The sequence below is a fragment of the Embiotoca jacksoni genome, unplaced genomic scaffold (assembly GCF_022577435.1).
Source record: "Embiotoca jacksoni isolate LCO1_2020_lvr unplaced genomic scaffold, fEmbJac1.0.p SCAF_8, whole genome shotgun sequence".
Lineage (NCBI taxonomy): Eukaryota > Metazoa > Chordata > Actinopteri > Embiotocidae > Embiotoca > Embiotoca jacksoni.
The window spans coordinates 13,727,448-13,748,502 of NW_027185436.1; the positions used below are offsets into that span (position 1 = coordinate 13,727,448).

At 42.9% G+C, this 21,055-nt stretch overlaps 2 protein-coding genes across 5 annotated transcripts; both read right to left on the minus strand.

The window, feature by feature from the left end:
* Positions 1–125: 125 nt before the first annotated feature.
* Positions 126–13,310, minus strand: cmya5 (cardiomyopathy associated 5). 2 transcript variants are annotated; one of them, XM_069138633.1, is made up of 14 exons: positions 12,855–13,309; positions 11,362–12,007; positions 8,313–11,234; positions 4,786–4,881; positions 4,427–4,645; positions 4,285–4,307; positions 3,941–4,065; positions 3,719–3,853; positions 2,903–3,049; positions 2,489–2,636; positions 2,116–2,249; positions 1,877–1,994; positions 1,617–1,793; positions 126–1,518 (listed from the first exon to the last, which is right to left on the minus strand). In XM_069138633.1, the coding sequence occupies exons 1-14, from the start codon at positions 12,968–12,970 to the stop codon at positions 1,272–1,274; spliced, it is 5,253 nt and encodes a 1,750-aa protein (XP_068994734.1). In that variant the 5' UTR covers positions 12,971–13,309; the 3' UTR covers positions 126–1,271. The 2 variants fall into 2 exon arrangements, with proteins under 2 accessions (XP_068994734.1, XP_068994735.1); XM_069138634.1 differs by lacking the exons at positions 126–1,518; positions 1,617–1,793; positions 1,877–1,994; positions 2,489–2,636 and having other exon boundaries at positions 2,136–2,249; positions 12,855–13,310.
* Positions 13,311–13,878: 568 nt separating this feature from the next.
* tent2 (terminal nucleotidyltransferase 2) lies at positions 13,879–19,903 on the minus strand. 3 transcript variants are annotated; one of them, XM_069178393.1, is made up of 15 exons: positions 19,850–19,903; positions 19,345–19,505; positions 18,503–18,628; positions 18,147–18,405; positions 17,925–18,039; positions 17,741–17,829; positions 17,563–17,620; positions 17,228–17,294; positions 17,067–17,143; positions 16,771–16,899; positions 16,629–16,672; positions 16,333–16,469; positions 15,441–15,532; positions 15,248–15,327; positions 13,879–15,157 (listed from the first exon to the last, which is right to left on the minus strand). In XM_069178393.1, exons 2-15 carry the CDS (start codon positions 19,467–19,469, stop codon positions 15,071–15,073), a joined length of 1,485 nt encoding a protein of 494 aa, XP_069034494.1. In that variant the 5' UTR covers positions 19,470–19,505; positions 19,850–19,903; the 3' UTR covers positions 13,879–15,070. The 3 variants fall into 3 exon arrangements, with proteins under 3 accessions (XP_069034494.1, XP_069034495.1, XP_069034493.1); XM_069178394.1 differs by lacking the exon at positions 19,850–19,903 and adding an exon at positions 19,637–19,838; XM_069178392.1 differs by lacking the exon at positions 19,850–19,903 and having other exon boundaries at positions 19,345–19,838.
* Between the last annotated feature and the right edge of the window lie 1,152 nt (positions 19,904–21,055).

Below are 21,055 nucleotides of genomic sequence, written 5' to 3' on the forward strand. Positions count from 1 at the left end.
CATTGTAAGTCATAGAAGGGCGCTTGGAAGAGATAGAGTTGAGATAGATCAGAGTTGGATTAGGAGCAGAAATATTGATTTCAGCCTGAGGTACCTTTCGGTTGTATTTGGAACATAAACTCAATAAACTCACATTTTTATACATTTAAATTGTGTATTTTTAAGTGTATAACAATGTAGAATAATAACAATTACATTACATTCCAGTCAGTGTATTTTGTGATACAAGTCAGATTTGTTAAGGATAACAAAAACAATGGAAAAGTAATTGATTCCTGTTTGTTTGGTTCATTGTGACTTCAGAGACGATAATGTGGATCTTTACTGTGGTGATTTACAGAAACATTGTTTTTGAGAGGGCAGAGCATAAAAGACATTTTTGGAAGCCTCTGAGCTAATATCACATCTGGTGGAGCGCTGAGGCCTCCTGGTGGTGAATGTGAATCGCTGGCCAGACAAATCAAAACAAACAAACCAGCTTGGTTGTGCAAATAGAAAAATAATCATTTTGTTTCAGCTCAGAACATCAGTTTACAAGACAGGGAAAGAAAAACAGCTGATCTGCATTCGCCGTCAATCGCACATAACAAAAGACAGAATTGATCACATCTGTTGAAAAAGGTTATTTACACAAAACAGGCCTATTCACATTATGAAACATTTTGAAAAGTGTTACAGCAGATGGTTGAAGATAGTCTAAAGTCTAAACTTTGGGATGGCAAAAGATTTCTTGTTAGGTGACTAATTTTACAATACATCATGCTTTCAGAGCCTTCACTTACAGTATTTGTCAGTAAGGGTCTGAAGAAAAAAAGAGACAACTGAAAATTTGTGTAAATAATGGAACATTTACAAAACAGTAGAAAACTGTCACATTAGTATATTTTATGGTCAAAATTATAAAATGATCCACAACATTACACTTCTTCTGAATAAACAAAAAAAACAAGAGGCTCACCTATAAAACCTTCCAAAGCGTCCAGTTCCATTTGTTCATTTTTACTCCCACTATTTTAGATATTTACAAGATACTTTTTCTGTTACCAAAGACAATTAAATGTTTAATTTACGTTGTGTTCAATTGGAGAAAATTTGTGTTTGAATTTTGCTTTTTGCTAAAAAATACAAAAAACTTTAGATGAGCTCAGTAATGTCTTCTGCCTTATTCTGCACTAGTGGTCATCTTAATTACTATAAAATAAGATCATTAAAATCAACAAATGTCCAACATGAATTGTAAACTATCCAGTGAGTGATTGCGTGCGGCAGAGCTAGCTGTTCTTGGTAAACTCCGGCATCTCCAGCGTCATGCTGACCTCCAGGCTGCCCGGCGACTCCAGGGCCAGAGCAGGGTGGCATGGCTGGGTGAAGCGCTGACTAAAGGTGCCTAACAAATGACCGCTTTGGGCGTTGTAGAAAGACAGGCGGCCAAGCTGGTAATCCAGGAGAGTTCCCACTCGCTCGGGCATCTCAACCACACACATACTAGACTGGATGCCATTGTGGAGTAATTGATACCTGGATCACGACAGACAAAGAAAGGGAGGTGGAAGTTTTAGACCAAAACCAGGAGAGGAAGTGTATTGTAAAATGAAAGGGATTTTCTTTATGCATACCCTGATGGTGTGGGAATACACTGCAAACACCATGAAAGGCCGTCTTCCCCCAGCGGGCTGTTTCTTTGGGCTGTGCTGTATGCTACTCCGAGCCTGTAAGCTGTGCTGCCTGGCACATTAGTCTCCCAGTAGTAGAGGCCTCGTGCTGGCAGCAGCTCACCCAGGATGGATGGACACCTAGAAAACACACAGGCTTTGCTTTAAAACTTCTGTGGGTTTCCTAACCAGCTCTGGGGGAGGTGTTTCTGGGCTGAACTCACTGTTCGTCTGTGGGTACAGTGGTTTTATGTGTGTCCTGGGAATAGTGCAACGTGGTCTGATCCTCTGACAGCTCCAGAGCGGCGTGAGCGGACGCTTTCAACAGGTGGAACCTCGTACCTGAAAACAGTACCGAGCAACAGAACAAACACAAAGGAAGAAAAGCATGGACATAGGACCTCTGGGCTTTTATTTGTTTAATTTGTGTGAAGCTTGTTGGTTAAGTCTGTGTTTTTGTCACCTTTTGTGGAAATGAGTGCAGCCTCGCTCTGTTCGCTGACACCGGCCTCATTCACAGCTTTGATGTAAAACAGGTAATTCTCCCTGGGCTGCAGGAGAGCCTTCTGCTCACAGGTTTTTATACCCGAGATGGATCTATGAGGATGTGACACACACATGCACACTTTTAAATTTCAGAATAAACACTTAAACATTTAAATGTGTCGGTGTATAAAAATACATTACTATAGATTTTTATCCTGCTAAATGAAGAAGTTTTTTTTTTATCAGATGTTTTGGTTTTAAATTGGCCTTCAGTTTCAGAAATTACAGTTAAATAAATGTATTTTTCTGTCATCCCCTCTACAATCCGTCTGGTTAAGACAAACCCCCACCTGAGCCCTTCTCCCTCCAGCTCATACTGGCGGCAGTACTCCAACGTGTAACTCTGTCCGGGAGTCTGTTTTGCTGAGCTCCACCTGAGCGTGGCTGAATCCCACATGACAGTGCAGCGCTCGGTGTCGATCGCTGGCACTGATGGAGCTGCCAGAAAGACAACAGTGGTGTGAAATACGCCTCTGGCTTTGCAGGGCAATCTTTTCTTGTGGCTTCAGGAAAGTCCAGGCGGCCAAACTGCTGCCCAGAGAGTCATGGATCATGATGTCAACAGTGCAGAAATCACCTTTGAACACTGACTTCTCAAATCTCTCTGAACTCCTGACGGCATGCCAGGAAAAAATAAAAAATGACGCTTTCAGTTTTATCAGATTCATTTGTTGTAATGTTGAAACTCTTGTGTGTGGACTGACCAGTTCTGAAGATAAGTCTCTCGCTGGGCAGAGAGCAGCCTGTGTAGTTGACAGCCATCACCCACACCTTGTACATCTTGTCAGGCTCCAGTTCCTCCAGGACACAGTAACTCTCCTTCACCGTTACTCGGTACTCCTCCGACACGGCTGTGGACGGCAGCAATAGAGATACGCAGCACCTCAGTGGTAACAAAATATCTAACATTTCCCTATGATTTATGTAGGAATTTAACAAAAACTAGATCCACTAGAAGATTATATACTGATAAAAGACGTGAAATAAATTGTCTGTTGAATGAATAGTCCAACTTTCAATTAAAATATCCTTTAATTTAAGTTCAGTCAGACAACTCCCGTTTGAACTGTTTATTACAGCAGCAGAACAGAGTGTGAGTTTGGTTTCTAGGCTCCGGTCTCGTCACTCCCCGCAGATGAGATTACATAGAGATATTGGGTAATATTTTAAACCCCCAGGAGCCTGCAGGAGGATGCCGGGGTGGTAGAGGGGCTGACTGTACATGCAGCAGTTCTGATGCCGGGCAGCCGTTCAGTGACAGGCAAAAATAATGAGATGGGACATTTTTGCAGCCTAAATATACCGTCAACTTGGGAGGATGTTTGTTTGATGTACGTTATGAAGTATGAGACATGTGACATGGCGCGGGGTGGAGCAGCTCCAGTTGACTGCCTGGACTAGCTCGCAAGCATCGCTCCATATAATACTCTTTTAGCAAAGTCTAGAACTATAAGTGTGATGATAAAAGCAGAACTTTTGCCACCATTTCTCAGGTTAAACAACATCCTGAAAGCATTTACCTCCTTGTGGATCCTCCATGCAGTAGACCTGGAAGCAGTCTATGATGTCTCCGGGGTTGACCTTCCAGTAAACGGTGACGCTGGTGCTGGTGGCTGAGCCTGGCTCCTGGGGCTGCAGCGTGGGCCTCTGAGGCACTGAGGCACACACCAGCATGATTTATAACGGGCACATATATGACACCAAATGCACCATGTATCTGCAAACATACAAAGCAGACCTACCTGGGATTCTCTTGCGCTGTGCCAGGTTTGAGCTAGAGGTATTGGCCTTAGCGTAGTCCTCAAACACCAGCAGCCCCTTGGGACCCAGCTCCAGTGAAGAGGCGGAGTCCAGAGCAGCTTTGAGTCTGACCACACGACCACGACATTTAACTTCTCTGCACAAGTCACTGTGAAAACCTTTCTTTGCTGTAGGCTGAGCTTTTTGTGGAGAATCTTAAAGAAAATCTACTCCTACAGTTTAATATTTAGCACACTGGCACACTCCAAGTAGCATGCTGCACTAGTTATTATTACTAATATGTATCTGTTAGGAAATCACACTCCTCTCACTGAAAGCACATTACCTTTCATGAATGTCTTCAGGCGACTGGTGGGAGAGCAGATTGAAGAAGGGTTTAACAGAGATTTGACACAAACCCTGATCACCAATCACTGGCCAAACATAACAAGACTGATCAAATAAGTCTGAGAAGCTGCACGGCTCACCCGTGCATCGGTCTCCGCCTCTCTGGCCGTGGTCTCCAGAGTGGCCTTGGTAGAGTCGATGCTCTCCTGGAAGGAGACAATCTGGTCGTAGAGCTGCTCCAGCTTGGCCTTCTTCTCCTCCTCCATGCTGACGGACATGTTGTTGTACTGCTCCATCACCACAGCCATCATCTCCTCGTTCTGAGCCTGCATCGCGGCCTCGCTCTCCACACACTGGTCCTGAGCAGAGGGAGGACAGTGACGGCCAGGAGGGACATTTGATTTCACAAAACTTCCCAAGTAAAGTGATGTCCCGCAAAAACATCATACTCTGCTATGTGTTGACAGGCATACTAGCAGGGACTGAAGCATAGCTTTACCTCTACAGAGTTGTAAGCCAGCTCCAGCTCGGACACCAAGTCCTCAATGTTCTCTGATCTCGCCTGAAGCTCTGAGATCCAGTCACTCAGCGTCTCCTAGTACACAAGCACGTGCAGGTAAAACATCACTTGTATATCCTCGGACAACAAGATACAGTTACAATTAACCAGAAGATCCCCATTGCAGTTTTGTAATATGATGTTAGAGCTGAGTCAAATAATAATCTTATCAGAGTGGAGCGATGGTGCAGTTTTAAACCAACATTAAATCCCACAGAGCAGAAAAGTGCTTTCCGTAGGTTGACATTTTGAAGAATGTTGCCTGTTCCAGCCAGTGTGTCACAGCAGGTGATGGATAAAAATAGCTTTACCTCTATTAGCTCTTTAACTAATTGAAAAAGAATCCGGCAGTCGTTCTCTGTCATGTTGCATTGACGCGTGTACAAGTATTTCACATAACTGCATCCTGTCTTCCCATTTTTCTTCTTCTCTTCTTCTTGATTGAGTCACCGACACTAAATATTCCATTAACCCCCCCCAGTTGTGATCATTCAGAATGATGAGACAGGTTTAAGTAAATCCATCAGTGAAGATATCCCAGGAGGAAGAACAGCGGCATTCCCGTCACCGTCCGAACACGGGCAGCTCACATTTAACTAGGTCAAGCTGTGGTCATTGATCGCTCCCTGCTCTTTCCTTCTGAGAGTCTCCACTGAGAGTGTTTGAACAGGTGTGTGAGTGTGTGGGCCTGCGTGCACACATCCCTGTTTCTCCAAGATAGGCTTCGAGCATGGCCTGTATCTAACCAAGAGAAAATGCTCAATGCTAAATGAATCCTTTTTTTTCAAACTAAAAAAATGTGGCCTCCTCCACTTCAGCAGAAAACTTATGCCTGCTTGAATTTTCAAGAACATTATTCTGTGAAAAGTCAGCGAAAAATGTAACGATAACAAAAAGAAAAACCTGATTTCTAAAAAAAATAAAAAAATAAAAAATCTCACCACAGTCGATCTCCAAAGGGTTAATGTGGTCTTAACATTTTTTTTCCATTCTCATTGCTCCTTCCACAATATTATCAGGAAACCAAAAATGTTGAGTCCTTATAGTCAATTGGTGCCAGTGTTGCTATAGAAACAGATGTCTTAGCTCTACAGTAACCTGGGGGGCTGAATAGCTAACTTTTTATGCTTAAAAAAAGTTGTGTCTTCATTTTTGTCAAACTTTCTTAATTTGCATTAGACCAGTGATTTGAATCTGTGGTTCGTGTCCCACCTGGTGGTGAGCAAGAGCCTTGCTGAAAGGCCTCACAATTGAAAGCTACTGTGTAACACTGGACAATTATGACATATATACACATCACATTACAGTGATGTAAAAAATAGTGGTTAATCATTTCAGTAGTTAATGATAGGGTATAAAATAGGGCTGCGCTAAGCCGTCGGGTTGTCAAATCCCACATAGCTTTCGGAGGCTATTGCATGGTTGAATTAGTGGATTTATTTCATGAAAGATTGTCTGGTATCTGCAGTGGGAAGAGGGAAGTGGAAACTTTGGTTTGGTGCACAGTGGCTCATGGTTTAAAAAATTTTTGGGAACGTCTGCATTACGCTCATCTAAGAGCAAGTTTTTGACTGGTCTAACACTACAGACTAATATTAAATGTCTTCATGAATGGGCCCATGTGGAGGAGGTGCAGGAGTGCACTTACATTCTAGCAAATCAGAGTTGGACTGGATACAGTTTTCCCGGGTTGTTTTGGCGAACTTGTCAGGACCAATTTTCCCCACTGAGGAGTGTCTGAACTGACTGCACGTCTTTGTGCTGAAGTCAAACTTACACTACAGCTCCGATCTTTGTCTTATTTACAGCCCAGCTGTCAACTGTTGTCAGCTGTTTCACACAAATACAGCATCACATGTAGACATGACCCGGTTTACACATCATCTGGAAATTACATTTGATCAATCTCAGTTTGTTCCAGCTTTGCTTTGATTTAGATGCCATCCACTATCAAATGCATGATAAAATCCTCACAAACAATTGAAAGCTCAATATTTTCTCTTCTTGTAAATGAATGTCTTGTTGCAGAGGAAGGAGCTTTCCGTCATTGTTTTAATAGAGGCCAAGATTCGAATGAACCTGCAGTTTAAAAACAAGGATAGAGGATTTTTTTTTTTTGAAAACTCAAGGTAAAAGACACAAAATTTCAGTGGGTTAGAAGGTAACATTCATATAGATTTTTTTTTTTTTTTCAAAACAGATAGCCGACCCTGCACTGACCCGGAGGGACAGCAAGGGAGAACAGTGTGTGAACAGATCATATATCAGTCTCTACTTGATGATGTCACACTGGACCTTTCCACTGATAAAAGCGGAACATTGCATCACAATAATTCAATGTGTTCAGTCGCAGGCTGCCAGTTGCCTGAGAGCATGCAACCTGCCAGCGTGAATGGAAAAGTTACAGCTGTCTATTTGAAGACCAGTTAATTGTATGATGACCAAATTAATGCCAGTAGAACGTGTAGTGATCATGACCGTGTTGTGATAAAGCCGGTGAGGTGCAAGATGATGAGCTGAGATTTAATTGCAGCATGCCGGCACGAGAAATGCTGCTGCGTGGCTTTAGCAGCAGAAAACGATCTAACATCTGGGAGACTCTGTAAACTCTCTGAAGTCACGGAAAAAAACAACAAAAAAATGGGATCTGTCTGATCTGAGAGATTATGATTAAATCTGCCCATATAAACAGGTTGTGTTTTTAATCTGTATCTGTGAACACAATATCTCAAGAAAGCCTCTTAAGGAATTTCTTCAAATTTGGCAGAGGCATTCACTTGAACTGAACAATGATCTGATTAAGTTTCGCTGGTCAAAGGTCAAAGGTGAAGGTCATCGTGGCCTTGTGTCTGTGCCATCCTTGTAAATGGGATACATCTGAAATGCCTTTAGGGAATTTCTTTAAATTTCACCTGGACTCAAAGATGAACAAATAATATTTTGGTGGATTAAGGTTAAAGGTCAAAGGTCAAGGTTACTGTTACCTCATGTCTGTCATATTTTTGTGAACACGATGCCATAACTGAGGAACAGAAGAGGAGATTGTGACCACATTTCAAACAACAAAATATGACTGACCCGACAGATTATGATTCAATCTCCTCAAATAAATAGTTGTGTTCCAATCTGCATTCATTCAATTCATCATACCACTCCGTTAATTTTGTGATGCACTTTCATTAAATTGGGGCACCTGTAAAAGGCATAGGTAGTGTAGTGGACACTTCCTTCCCATTATATGCCCACATCTTTCAACCTCCACAACTCCTGTTCTTTACACAGGCTAAATCAGGGATGTTTTCTAAGATTCACAGAAGACTGATACAACTGAAATTATATGATGAGAAGTGCTCCTCATAAAAAGTCAAGTCATCTTTGTGTCAGTTGCCCTTTAAAATGCTCTGTAAGCTCTCAGTGTAGACACTAAAGCCATTCTAGCTGTATGTACGCGTGTGCGCCCATCGTACCTTGATTTCCTCGTAGCCCTTGTCCACAGTTTTCACCTCGTGGCCGTGATGCTCTCCAGACATGCGGTCCTCCTCAGATAGCAGACATCCACAGGTGAGACAGAACCAGTCCATCCCCTGCAGCTCAGCAGCCAGCCGGGCCTGACTCTCTTCCTCTGCATCAATGATTTCATAGTCAGCCTCAATTAGCTCTTCTTCCTCTTGGGCAGGATCTGCCTTATCGTCATCTACCTCCATCTCCTCTTCTTGCTTCAGATCAGACCCAGGTTCTGGCTCCTCTTTATCTCTCTGTGCTTCAGGCTCTGCCATCTTTTTTACATCCTGTTCAGATATCACCTCATATTCCAGCTCATCAACAGGCACCTCCAGAGCCTCTGTAACTGCCTCATCTCGCTCCACTTTTTGGCCTGTATCCTCCATGTGCAGTTCAACATATGGAATAACATCCTCTTTGATAACGTCTGTTTCTGGCTCCTCTCCCTTCTTTACTTTTTCTTCTACATCTGCGTCCTCAGACAGTACATCCTCTCTGCTCAGCCCAGATAAATCCTCCTGGGGAGTGAAGCTCTTCAGGGGAGAAAAGATGACTTTGTCTTCTTCTGCATCCCTCTCTAACTTCTGCTCCTCAGTCTCAGCCTCCTCCACAGGTGCAGGTGGTGTGAGCTCCCTGTTTAAATCATCCCTGGGTGGTTCTTCTTCCTGGACAAAAACCTCAGGTTCTACCGCCATTTGAGGCTCTACCTTTGTTTCTTCTACTGGAGCCTGAAGTTCACATGTGCTGTCAGGTTCAGGGAGAGCTACTGTATCTTCTGAAGTCTTCTCCGACCACTGACTGATCTCTATGTCCATCTCTACAGTTTGTCCTTTGGGGACAAGGAGGATCAAGTCATCGCCTACACTCACTACGTCCTGAACTAAAGTCCCTGTTTCCTCTGTCGGCATTTTAGATGTGATTTCTGTTATAAGCTTTGTTTTATCTGAATCTTTGATGGTCATCTTTTGTTGCTGCTGCTCAGTTTCAAGGATTTCATCATGTTTCTTATCTGAATCTGCCTTGACTTCTTCCAACATCACTGGTTTGGTTACTTTATTTGAAATCTCAGCTTTGATCTCTGACTCGTGCTCATCAGCAGGACCTTCGACCATAGATTTAGACAACCTGTTCTCCGCAGTAGTTTCCTCTGTCGGACACTCTGTTTCTCCTTCGGGAGCAGCTGTTTGAACATCTGTTGTCTCAATACTTGCTGCATCCTGAAGATCAATCTGAACTTGGGTTTGAATCTCTTTATCATTCACTTCTTTCTCAGTTACCTTCACTACTGTGTGCACTTCAGGATCACAGTCAGTGATGACCTCAACAGGTGCAACATCTTCAGGAACAACTTCCACTGCTTTTGTTCCCTCACACGGTAAAACTGCAGCTGATGTCTTCATTTTAGCGGAGGGTTCCGTTGAGCAGAGAATTTCCTGCCCATCAGTCTCGGGTTCTTTCAAATCAACTGAGGCCTCTGCTTCGGCCTCGGTTACCAGTTTCTCATCAGCAGCCACCATCTTGGTGTCAGTAGCTGCCTCCTCAGACAAACTCTTCTCTGTGGATTTGCTTTGAATTTCAGATTGAGTGACAACTGAAGACACCTCGCTGCTCACAGGTGCTGTCACTGCTTTCTGGTCTGTAGTCACTACAAGCCCTTCAGCCTTTTCTTCTGGCAGTTGTTGTGTCTGATGTGGTGGCTCACAGCAGTGATTGCTTTGCCCACATATTTTTTCCTCCTCTATCTGATGGTCCTTGCTCTCCTCTGTTTCTTTTATTTTACTGTCCAACTTCTGTGTTTCAGGAAGTGGTTTTCCTGTGCTGTGCTCAGGAGGCTCAGTCTGGTCTGTTTTTATCTCTGGCATCACTTGTTGAACCTCCATCTGCTCCTCCATCGGTTTAGACTCCTGAACTGAATCCTCTGAGGCTTCTCCTATCGGCTGCTCTTGAGCCACCATGGATTGTATTTCCTCCCTCTCTCTTTCTGTAACAATTTCTCTTTTCTCTTCAAACACAGCTGAGTGTAAATCTTCACTCTGATCTCCCACACTGACCTCCTGCGTCTTCGGCTCTTCTGTCTTTATCTTTTCCTGATCTTCCTCTTTGACCACTTTTACCAGACATCCTGTCATTTCAAACTTACTCTGTGGCCACATCATCCTCCCTTCCCCCTTGTCCTCTACTGACTCCAGTTTGACATCAACTGTGGGAATTTCATCTTTTAAAGTGAACTTCTCCAGGTAGCCGTCCGCCTCCTCTGAATCTGACAAACGTCTTTTGTAAGTCTTCTCAGATGCCACGCTCTCTGCCTCAGAGCACTCCTCATCGCTCTTCCTCCTCTCGCCTACAGCATCCTCGTAAAGGTCTGAGTACATGAAGGACATGGCAGTGGGCTCCTCCAGCAGGATGAGGTCAATGATCTTCGGGGGTCCAGGGGAGATAAAGATTGGAGTGAGGGTGGTCTCCTCACTCCTGAACAACACTGAACCGTTCCCCTCCTTTGATCTCTGGCTCTCTCGTCTTGTTCTCATCCCGGCTCCCTCCTCGTCCTCCCTATGTTGCAGTGCACCGGCAGGAGCTCCTTCTCCATAGAAAACCTCATCCAGGTGTTCCCCAACTATCTCCACATCTGTAACAAATACAAAAGAGTCTTCGGCTGCAGAGGGGCTGTCTGTGGCTACCTCCTTAGCAGGTTTTTGCACCTCTGATTGAGGTTTCGTCGCAGGCTGGTCTGCCTCCTCCTGCAGCTCTCGTGCTTGTTCTGCAGGAACCACCACATCTAAGAGGGTGAACTTCTCGAAATAGTCAATGTCACCGGGGCTCTCTTTCTGAGTGTGTGTGTGTGTGCACTCTGTGTCTGCTGATGGCTGAGAAGAATCTTGCTTCGAGGACTGTGGAGAGATTAAAATCAGAAACTCAATACGTAGAGGACACTATAATATTTAAACCTACAAAATTAATCAGAATTAAGAATACGAATTTATTTATAATAATTTCTGAAATCAATCGGATAAATACCTCCTGGTGATCCGGTACTTCCTCCTCATCTGGCTGGACCTGGTTCTGTTGCTGTGGCCAGTCATGGTGGTTTCTGGACCTAATCTTTGGAGTCTGGTCGAGATAAGACAAGTTGTCCTGGAGCTCTGTACTCTCCTCCTCATCCACAGTGGGAAGTTTGGAGGGCACTCTGATGTTGAGAATCTCATAACCTTCTGAAATCAAACTAAACAGCTGCTGATCTTTGTTTTTGATTTCCTCCAAGTCCGGCTCTGTTTTGGTTTTCTCCTGTTTCACATTGGGAAGAGAAACCTCTGCCATCTCCAGTCTCTCCACTCCTAGAGCTGAGGCCGATCTGGAACTACCAGGTCGGCTCAGCCTGTCCCCGAGCCTGCTGCTTCTTCCTCCAGACCTCGTCCTCCTGCGAACCACTTTCTCCTCATCGAAGACGATGGTGATCTTTCCTGCAGCCCCAGAGCCCTCCATGCTGTAAGCTTCAGAGATAGAGCTCGTCTCAGAGGCCCAGGGAGTAGAGCAGCGGCTGGAGGCTGTCTCCCAAACAATACCACTGTCCTCACTCTGAACCGTTACCATGGAGAATGAAGGGTCCACCATCAGGCACTGGAGCTTGGGCTTCACTGACTGGTCCTGGACAGCTTCTCGCAGACTGAAGGAGAGGGAAATGGATGGGGTTAGAGGAAGGAGAGCAGGCTGAAGAAGGGCATGACTAAACACTCTGACTGCAAGAGGAGATCCTTTTGGCACAGCTCATGGAAACACAAGCAGAGAACGAACCAATTAATCAAATCAAAATAAATTTCAGCAACGTGGACCCACTGGGGCAATTTAGCAAATCTCAACCGAAAACACGGTAACACGGGCTAATCTTTTGTCAAGATGATTTCTTGAGAAGTGTAGATCTCCAGGATTAGACCAGGTGTCTGGTGCCAGGCTGCCAACGGGAGTGACGATCTGAAAAAATAATGATCAAATGCACCCCGAGCTGTCCCTCCTGCTATGAATACATCTCGACCCCTGCAGGGTTACAACAAGGTGACGTCCCAAACCGTCATCCATGTAACATTAGAGAAGAGATGCCTGGCCTACTGAGATACATCCAACATATCAGTGTCTTCTACTATTTATGACATGGCATGGGTAGCACTCAATATAAAGCATGATAAATGAGATGTAAAATATGGGATGTTGAATAACATCAAGTATTAGAATAGAGCTGCGTGCAGTGCCAAATGTGAACTTCCTTGCATGAGTTGATCATTTAAATCGGGTGCTGCTTTGTGAAACTTGAATACACCTGTCCATTCACGCTCTCCAGAGATAACACACAAGTTCTGTATGCATGTATTTGTGCAAAAAAGCCCAGAAACAAAAACCTGAACATTCAAAAGTGGTTCCTTTCACTGCAGAAAAGAAACCAGTCTACACAAAGATAAAAGAAAACCACAACTGAGGTTATTCAGCATTTAAGATACAGTGGGGGAAAAAAAGAGCACCTGTTCTGTAGCTCTTCAATTTCGTCTTCGTCGTCCTGGCTGATGGCATCTGAGGCTTCACACCGAAACTCCTGCAACTCCGTCATCTCCGAGTCCAAACTCTCACCGTCCTCCATTTTAGTAGTTTCCTTCAGATCTTTCTCTTTTCAATTCCCAATGTGTTTTAAAGTCGTCTTGACGTTTTCAGCCCCTCTGAATTGAGAGTTGCTCTGCCTGTTTGTGTCATTCTAAGTTGGGAGCTGTCCATCTGACTCAGCGAGGGACAGAAATAGACTGAGTGGGTAATGAAAAGAGGGGCAGTGAAGCTAAAGAGGGGTAAAGCAGTCAGAGAGGGCAGGTGACACCAGCTGTAGAGTTTGGCACGCGAACAGCTACGCGGACGAGGAATTTAGATTTTTCAAAATTCAATAAATAAAAAAAAGAAGCTGTGCGTTAGTGTGTGTGGCGGTGGCTGACTGAGGCAATGTGACTTTAAGTTCAAAATCCCCTTTGCCGAGTTATATATAGGCCATGCACTGAAACAGTATCCCTGGTCTCCCCCCTGCTGCTGGTGGCAACACTAAACACACACACACATATACACACACACACACACACACACAGTGCAAACCACAGAACAACGACCGGCACAGCAGATGACAAGAGGAAAGTGCAGATACTCAGGAGTCAGGAGTTTTCTGTGAATCACACACTGAATGTTAAACCTCCTGATAAAGATGTAATCTGCGCTACTTTGAGGAAATAAAATGACACCGGACTCACCAGATGTGTAGGAATATTTGTTCTAGCTTAAGAAGAGCTCCTGTGATAAAAAAAAAAAAAAATCTTTTGAGTTTTAATTGCAAGGTGATCTAATAGAAGACTGTGCAATAGGTTAGTAAGAGGTCTCATGTCCCAGAATGGGATGGTTTCACCATTTTCCTTCAGAAATTACCTCAAAACAGACAATTAAGGATGTCATCAAAGACTCACTGTGTTGAATATTTTGTCAAATGTGTTGACATACCTGAACACGAAAGGGAGCTGCAAATAAAAGAAGCCAGTGCAAAGTTTAATGGGATTTTGCACTTCTATTAGCACAGCCAAGATCACAGTGGTCTTCACACAGAGCTCCAAAATATCAAGTGAAAACAATCATACATCTGTTGAGATTTAATTATTTTAAATAAACATTTAAAAGTCAGAAATGCACAAAATGTACAAAAAGAACTCAGGAAATTTCTTGTGTATTAAGTTAACTGAAAATAAGATACTTGCATCAGTTTTTGACCAAATAAATGTTGACTTCAGTGATACCATAAAGCTTTGACACCAGTCAAAGGGAAATAATACAGCATATCAGGAGCAAAGATAAAGGAATGAGAATATCCAGAGCCTGACCTTTTCACAGCCCTCGAGTGATCCCCTCAGAGTCACTTCTATTATGATAAAAACTTAAACACTAACTTAAGAACAAGCTCGGTTTTCAGGTGATGAAAAAGAGGATCTTCAGTGCAGCAGTAGAAAAATGTGTTTTATCTCACAATATTGTCACTACCGACCTATAAAAATAGAAAAAAAAAAAAGCTGTGATGTTACCAGTTGGTCCAGACAGGCTAGCAGTATACTGTACATATATGTGGCAGAAATAAATTGGCATTTTCAAACAGGACGCTGAGCAGCATGGCTCCAACAATGTGGATATATCTCAAACTGAGATCAGAGGAGATCAACGTGGCTCGGACGAGTCTTTCAAACCAAAATGCTGTTGCTTCCATTTCCGCTAACTTTGCACATGAGAAGTTTACTGATATCATTTTGTGTCAACTCGCATTTCTCCTGCAACACAATGTGAATTGGGAAAGAGGGCCAGGTAGCCGCAGTAACCATAACCAATAACACTGACTATTATCATCCTGCTTCAGTGCAGCGCCTCTCTGTCGTCTGTTTGAGTGACAGGATTTTAATGTAACCACTCCATTAGTGATTAATGGATTATCATCAGTTATATAATTTTGGCACAGGTTGCAAAGCATTTAACATTGCGCGCAACATTTTCAAAAGTACTGCAGCAGGAAAACAGATTGTGGATGATACCGAAGCACCCAGAACATTCAGTCCCAAAACAGTGGGGATTCTCTCGAAGAACATCACACAGGGTCTTGCATCGTTTTCTAGGGAACAGGCCTGTCTTGAGGTAGAGGACACCAGTCGGCTTGTCAAATTAGAGGAATCCCTTATCTCCTGGATGACTCCTTACAAATGATGGATCTGACCGGGAGGACCGAGTTCAGGTCCTTCCTCGCCTGGAGTATCCGCCATGACTGCGCAGACACAAGAGAGATGAGAAGCAGTGGAATAATGAGTAACTCATGACTGGCCCACAGTGAGGAGGATAGAAAATATGAACCTGCCTCAGCAAACTGAGCTTTAATGGCATCGAACTTGATCTTCTCATGGACTGCCCTGGCCACGTTATTTCTTTCAAACGGCTCTGAAACACAAAGAATCACACTGTTGAATTAATGTGGACGTTTCTCACCGTCATGCTCCTGTTCATGTTGAGCGCCGGTGAATGTGGTGTGTCATGTTCACTGAAATGTTCACCTTCCACACAAATGTATTTGTTTCTCCACTCTTGACAATTTGTCTTGGGCAAAGTTTTAGCCTCCCGAACAGAGATCACCTGTTTGTCCCACCTGAAAGACACAAAGAAAACGATGGCAATGTAATTGTTTGCTGCTTATTCCACTCAAAGGAAACACAAGGTCCTCACGAACTGCAGCATTTACTGCCGAACAAAAATGATGAGATGTTTTGCAGATAGATTCCGTTTCTTCCAGGCATCAACTGATAGTAGCTGAATTCGGTGCAATATAATTGTCGAAGTTATAAGATCGGCAAGCAATGAGTTTTGCACACTTGTTCTTAATAGACCAAAAAAGTGATTTGACTTACTGTTCTGTTTAATACAACAAATTTTCCACAAGATAATGGAGCTTCCTTGCATCAATTTCAAGGTACAGTGACAGTTTTCGCCAAAACAAAAAAAATTCAGTCTTTGCACATTTAATTTGATAGTTTATTAAGTTGGCGGAAAATTGTGCTCACCATTATAAAACCTTTTGCTTTTGAAAATATCGGCAGCAGTAAAACCCATCCAATTAAAAAAAGTCTGGGGGAAATAAACATCGTCTAACGCGTGACCGGTTTTGAGTGTTTGATACTTTAAAAATCAGTCCATGTCAGAGCAGTAAATTTTAGTTCAACTTTTTGTGGCACGGTAACACACATTGCGCAAACACAGGGATAAAGGTATGTCATGTTAGTGCAGCGTAATGCCAAAGGTCCCACCTGCTGCTGCTCCTCAGCCAGAAACATGAAACCAGAGAGGAGGATGCAGCGCAAAGGGAGAAGAAGTCGGCGTGAGATGAGGAATGGGAGCAAGAAAAGTGAGAAGGGAAAATAACACTGGACTCAATCATTAATCATGTAATACCTGAATTCTGTGGCGTAGTATCTGAGAAAGCCCAGAAGCAGCGCTCCCAGAGAGGACTGGTTTCTGGAGCTGTAGGGAGGGATGTGTTTGGGTCCCTCTGGAACCTCATCAATGTCCATGATTGGACTAAAACAGTTCTGAAAATCAAGACAGGAAAAAAACACAAAACTTCGTTGGAAAAGATTTTTCATCATGTTTTTATCTGTTAAACACGTTATCTTGCTTCTTAAATTTAAAAATAAGTTTTCAGCTGCACTTTAAATTTAAGTGACTGCAGAGGCAATGAAGACACTAACTGGGAAGTCCCTTTGCAGAGAGGGGAGGACAGGTTCATTGAGAGCTGTGAAGAAAACAGAATGTCACGTATTAGTTGAGAATAAAGTCAAAAGTGCAAATGGGAATGAAAAGGATTTGTTCTGTGTGTGTGATTGCACTGACTCTGGAGGTAGTGAAGGACCATCAGCACCAGCGTGTAGCTGCTTAATGTTCCTTTGCTGGCATCGTTGATTTGATTGTGCCGCGCCCATTTCTTCACAACAAGGATCATGGGTCTTATCCTGAGATCAGCTGAGAGAGATGACGCAGACACAGCATGTCAAAACGAGTAACTGCTTCCAGTTCGATTAATACACAGAATGAAGAGTCACAGTCTGAGCTGTCTTCAAATCAGACCGAGGAAGGTTGAAAGGTTGCGTCCATAACAACAAAAAGGTGTTGACGACTGTTTCACCCACCATAAGCATAACTTCTCAAAAGGAATGTGTTCCTGATGCCCACTGTGTTGTTGATGTTCAGATCAAATTCCAGATCACTGAGGAGCGAAGGGTTGGTAAAGAGCCATACACACGTAAAACTTATTTCTGATCGATGTTGTAAAAACAGGGTTTGCTCCTACCTGCCTTTCTCTTTGAACCTGAGGATCGGCACTTTGGCTTTGATCAGCTGAGGCCTCTCTACATATGCTAGAAATCAAAACCAACATAATGGGATTTACAGTTGTTTGTTTAATTTTCTGTGAAGTTGAAATTATTTCCACTGGTTAAACAGCTCCACCTAGTGGAGTCTGACAAGGGCATAAAATGTGAGCAACAACACAACTTTAAGAGCCCGAAAACGAAACCAGTATTTTCAGTGTCAGTTTTACTCTCTGTGGTAACACTGAGTCAGAAGCTGGATACATTGCAATTATAAATGTTTGATATTTACAAGAATTGTTTGTCTATTACTCACAGAGTGATCTGAACAGCATTTGGAGGCGAGAGAGGACACGAATAGGATCAGGTCTTTTCTGAAACACAGATTGGAAAACCGCACAGATTGTAAAGAGGAAATGGCTGTTTACAATTCTATATTTTGCACACACTCATATTTGGATGAGCTTTGCAGCGCAGAGTCAAGAGATTCTTACGTTTCCCTTGATGACCAGACACAGATCAGCATCACTGCTCCGGCAACCCAGACCATTCATCGAAGAGCCGGTCAAGTAAAGTCGTGCCACTGTGAGAAACACACTTGGTGAGTAAAAAAAAAAAAAAAAAAAAAATCACAACAGGAAAGTCAGAGCAGACAATGACTACATATTTCAAACACACCTGCGAAGACACGTTGTATGTCCTGTTGCAGCTGAATTCGGCACATCTCCTTCCGTTCCAAATCTGAAGACTGTTGCTGGCATGCTTCAAACATCTCCACCATCTGACCACTCAGCTTAGGGGAACAAACATATTCAACAATAACTAAACCAAACACATCTGCACATAAACACATTCAGACTTTATGTATGTCAGACACGGGTCAAAGCCATCTAAACGTACCTTGTCCTTGGCGTAAGCCTGCAGGCTGTTGGAGCTCTCTGGCACAGCAGGAACCTGAGGCTGAAGATGGCCACCGTGTGGGCTGGGATAAGAGCGATCAAACCCAGCGAGGGACGATCGCACAGACTCTACCACCTGTTGCTCGGGGTGACGAGGGGGAGGAGGGGCATGAATTAAAGAGGAGCCCGTTGATGGGTGGGAAGAGGAGTCAAGACGTTGACGCTTCACTACATGTTGGCTGTAGTTGTCAATTTGCCTCCTGGAAGAAGCATAACGGTAAGGAAACATGTGAGAAGACGTGTTAAAGACAAATATTCATAAAAATGAAGGTGAAGAAGAAGAATAAAATTACATACTTGCGACTATTGGTCATAGCTGGCGTGGGAGGAGGGATGGTGGAAGTGGATGGTGGTGGTGGTGGTGGTGGTGGTTGTGGCCTCCATTCATATCGAGGCAACCTCTCTAGTCCAGGGACATGGAAGCTTACAAGAACACATACGCACATATTACTTTACAAAAGTGTCAAAACAAGTGACTATTGTGAGCAATGAATAAAAGGAAAACTTGTCAAGTCTCCTTTTCCTTCATTCTGGTGCCACAAAGGCCAAATACATATAGAGAGAGAGAGCTGCAGATATTTGATACTTATTGTTTAGTCTCAGATCTTCAGTTTTATACACACAGAAAAAAAATAAAGGTCATAAAATAAAGGTCATAAAAGCTCCAGGCACTTATCCCTGTTTGAAGTCTTTAAATGGCAAACACACTCCTGCTTCGTCTCTACACCTGGACTATCTGTCCTCGACAAGTGAGGCAAAGGTTGCCGGGCTTTTCAAGTTACTCCAAAATTAGAGCCAAAACAAACGAGTATTTTCATCATCAATGCTCTTTTGTTTTGAAAGAAGCAGTATGTCGTGAACATTGGACCCCTTTGTAATTTAGAATGTGTTTTTTTGTTTGACCAACAAAGTTCTAAAACGTTCAGTTTGCTCTTTAATGTGCGCTGAAGACAAAACAGCAAATATCATATTTAAGAGGAAAATATTCCTTTCTTCCCAAAAAAAAAAAAAAAAAAAAAAAAAAAAAAAGTAAATGGATGATTGGATTCCGTCATAGTTCATAAAGTTACTCAACTCATTTTTGACGTTACGGATGTCTCTAGTGCACCACTGAAAGTCCAGCTCTTCCTCAGACTCACCTGCTGCTCCCCGTCGGGACCTGGTGGTTGTAATCGTACCGTACGAGCGACCCGGTGGTCGGCGGGTACAGGCCGCCGCTACTGGAGGCTGACCGGCCCCTCCACGCACCGCTGCGGGGGAACATGTTGCGACTCTTCACCGAGCTCGAGCATCGACTTCACTGGGACAGAAAACGAAAACAAAACGACGCTTAAAAGTTGATGGGAGCGGGAGCTGCGGTAACGTGACTCTGACCTAACCCACCCGGGAGGAAGGAGAGGGCGACGGACCGCTGTGGAAATCGAAACTTACCGGCGATGCAAACGTAAGCAAGCTAACACTCGTTAGCTGGCGTTTTAGAAGCGCCGCGGCCAGCTAGTTTAAAACAACGTTAGCCATTTTGTGAGAGTTTCCTGTGACGATTTATATGAGACGTACGTCTGTAGTAACACGTCATTAAAAGTTAAAAAAAAAAAAAAAACACGTTTGTTCGACTGTTGAACTCGTACAACACGTAGCACTTACCGAGTAGCATGTCACATGTAAACAAAACTGGAGATGCTAATTTTTTGCGAGCTTACTTCCGCATTGAGGCCATGACGTAATGGAACGGGATTTAAAGGGGACGTGTACTTGCGCTCTTTAAAGGGAAAATCAACCTAAAATGGAAATAAAACAATAAATGTGCTGAATCAATAATATAGTGCAGTGAAATTGTGTATGTATAGCTCTCTGTTCACTCTTTAAAATGTATTTTTGAAACAAGTGGCTGCTGTATATCCAAATTTGTTTAATTTGAATGTGGGGCGTGAATCAGATAAACAGTAAAATCCCAGTGGCTGATGTGATGTTATCTATTTTCTTTTGTAGTTGAGAAGCTTTAGGGTTTAGCTCTGGACACAATAACTTCAGTCTAGCTCGGCTTTTAAGATAAAAGGATTGTTGAAAACAAAAAAAATCTTTAAACTGAGGAACATATCATTCTGGACTTTTATCAATTTCCAGTCCACTATGAAGTCACTGTATTTCGATGAATTAATATGAACGGTAAGAAACCTATAGGACTGACAATCATCACTGTGGTCAGACCTTGAATGTACAGGCACAATAGTTTAAATTAGGCTAATTATGTTTTGTTTTGTATGTATTTACTTTTTTGTCAGGGTTTTCTGGAGCATAAGTATACATGTGTGACCCAACATTATCAATTCATACATTTTTTTCATGGAAAGACATTTGCTTTATTCTCAGATTCTGGTTCTTGGGGTTGATAAAGGTACTTTCTCAAATCCACTGTTCACAATTACTCACTTTTTCTGAGTTGAACAGAGCGCTCATACAATGATAACAAAAACTCTCTAAACAGCCTTTGTAAACAATGAAAAAGATCAGTGCAGCTATTACAAAGAGTCATAAATGGTGCATGATTGAGTCACTCCAAACTAAATTACAGAGAACACTTTTTCCAGGTTGGTAAAGAGTTACTTAACAAACAATAGGCCAAATAACACTGAGACTGAACTGGACTATTTATTTGTTTGTTCAACAGCAAATTAAATAGTGTTTTATGAAAGCATTGACCTATTCACTGGACATACAGAACCATCATTTTGTACTTCAGGTATTTAAAAAAAAATTGATTTTAAAGTTGGAAATCACATATTACAGCCTCAAATAATATTTTCTTTTTCTTTAGGCTACTTCCCTGTAAAACAACAAAGCATCAAATAG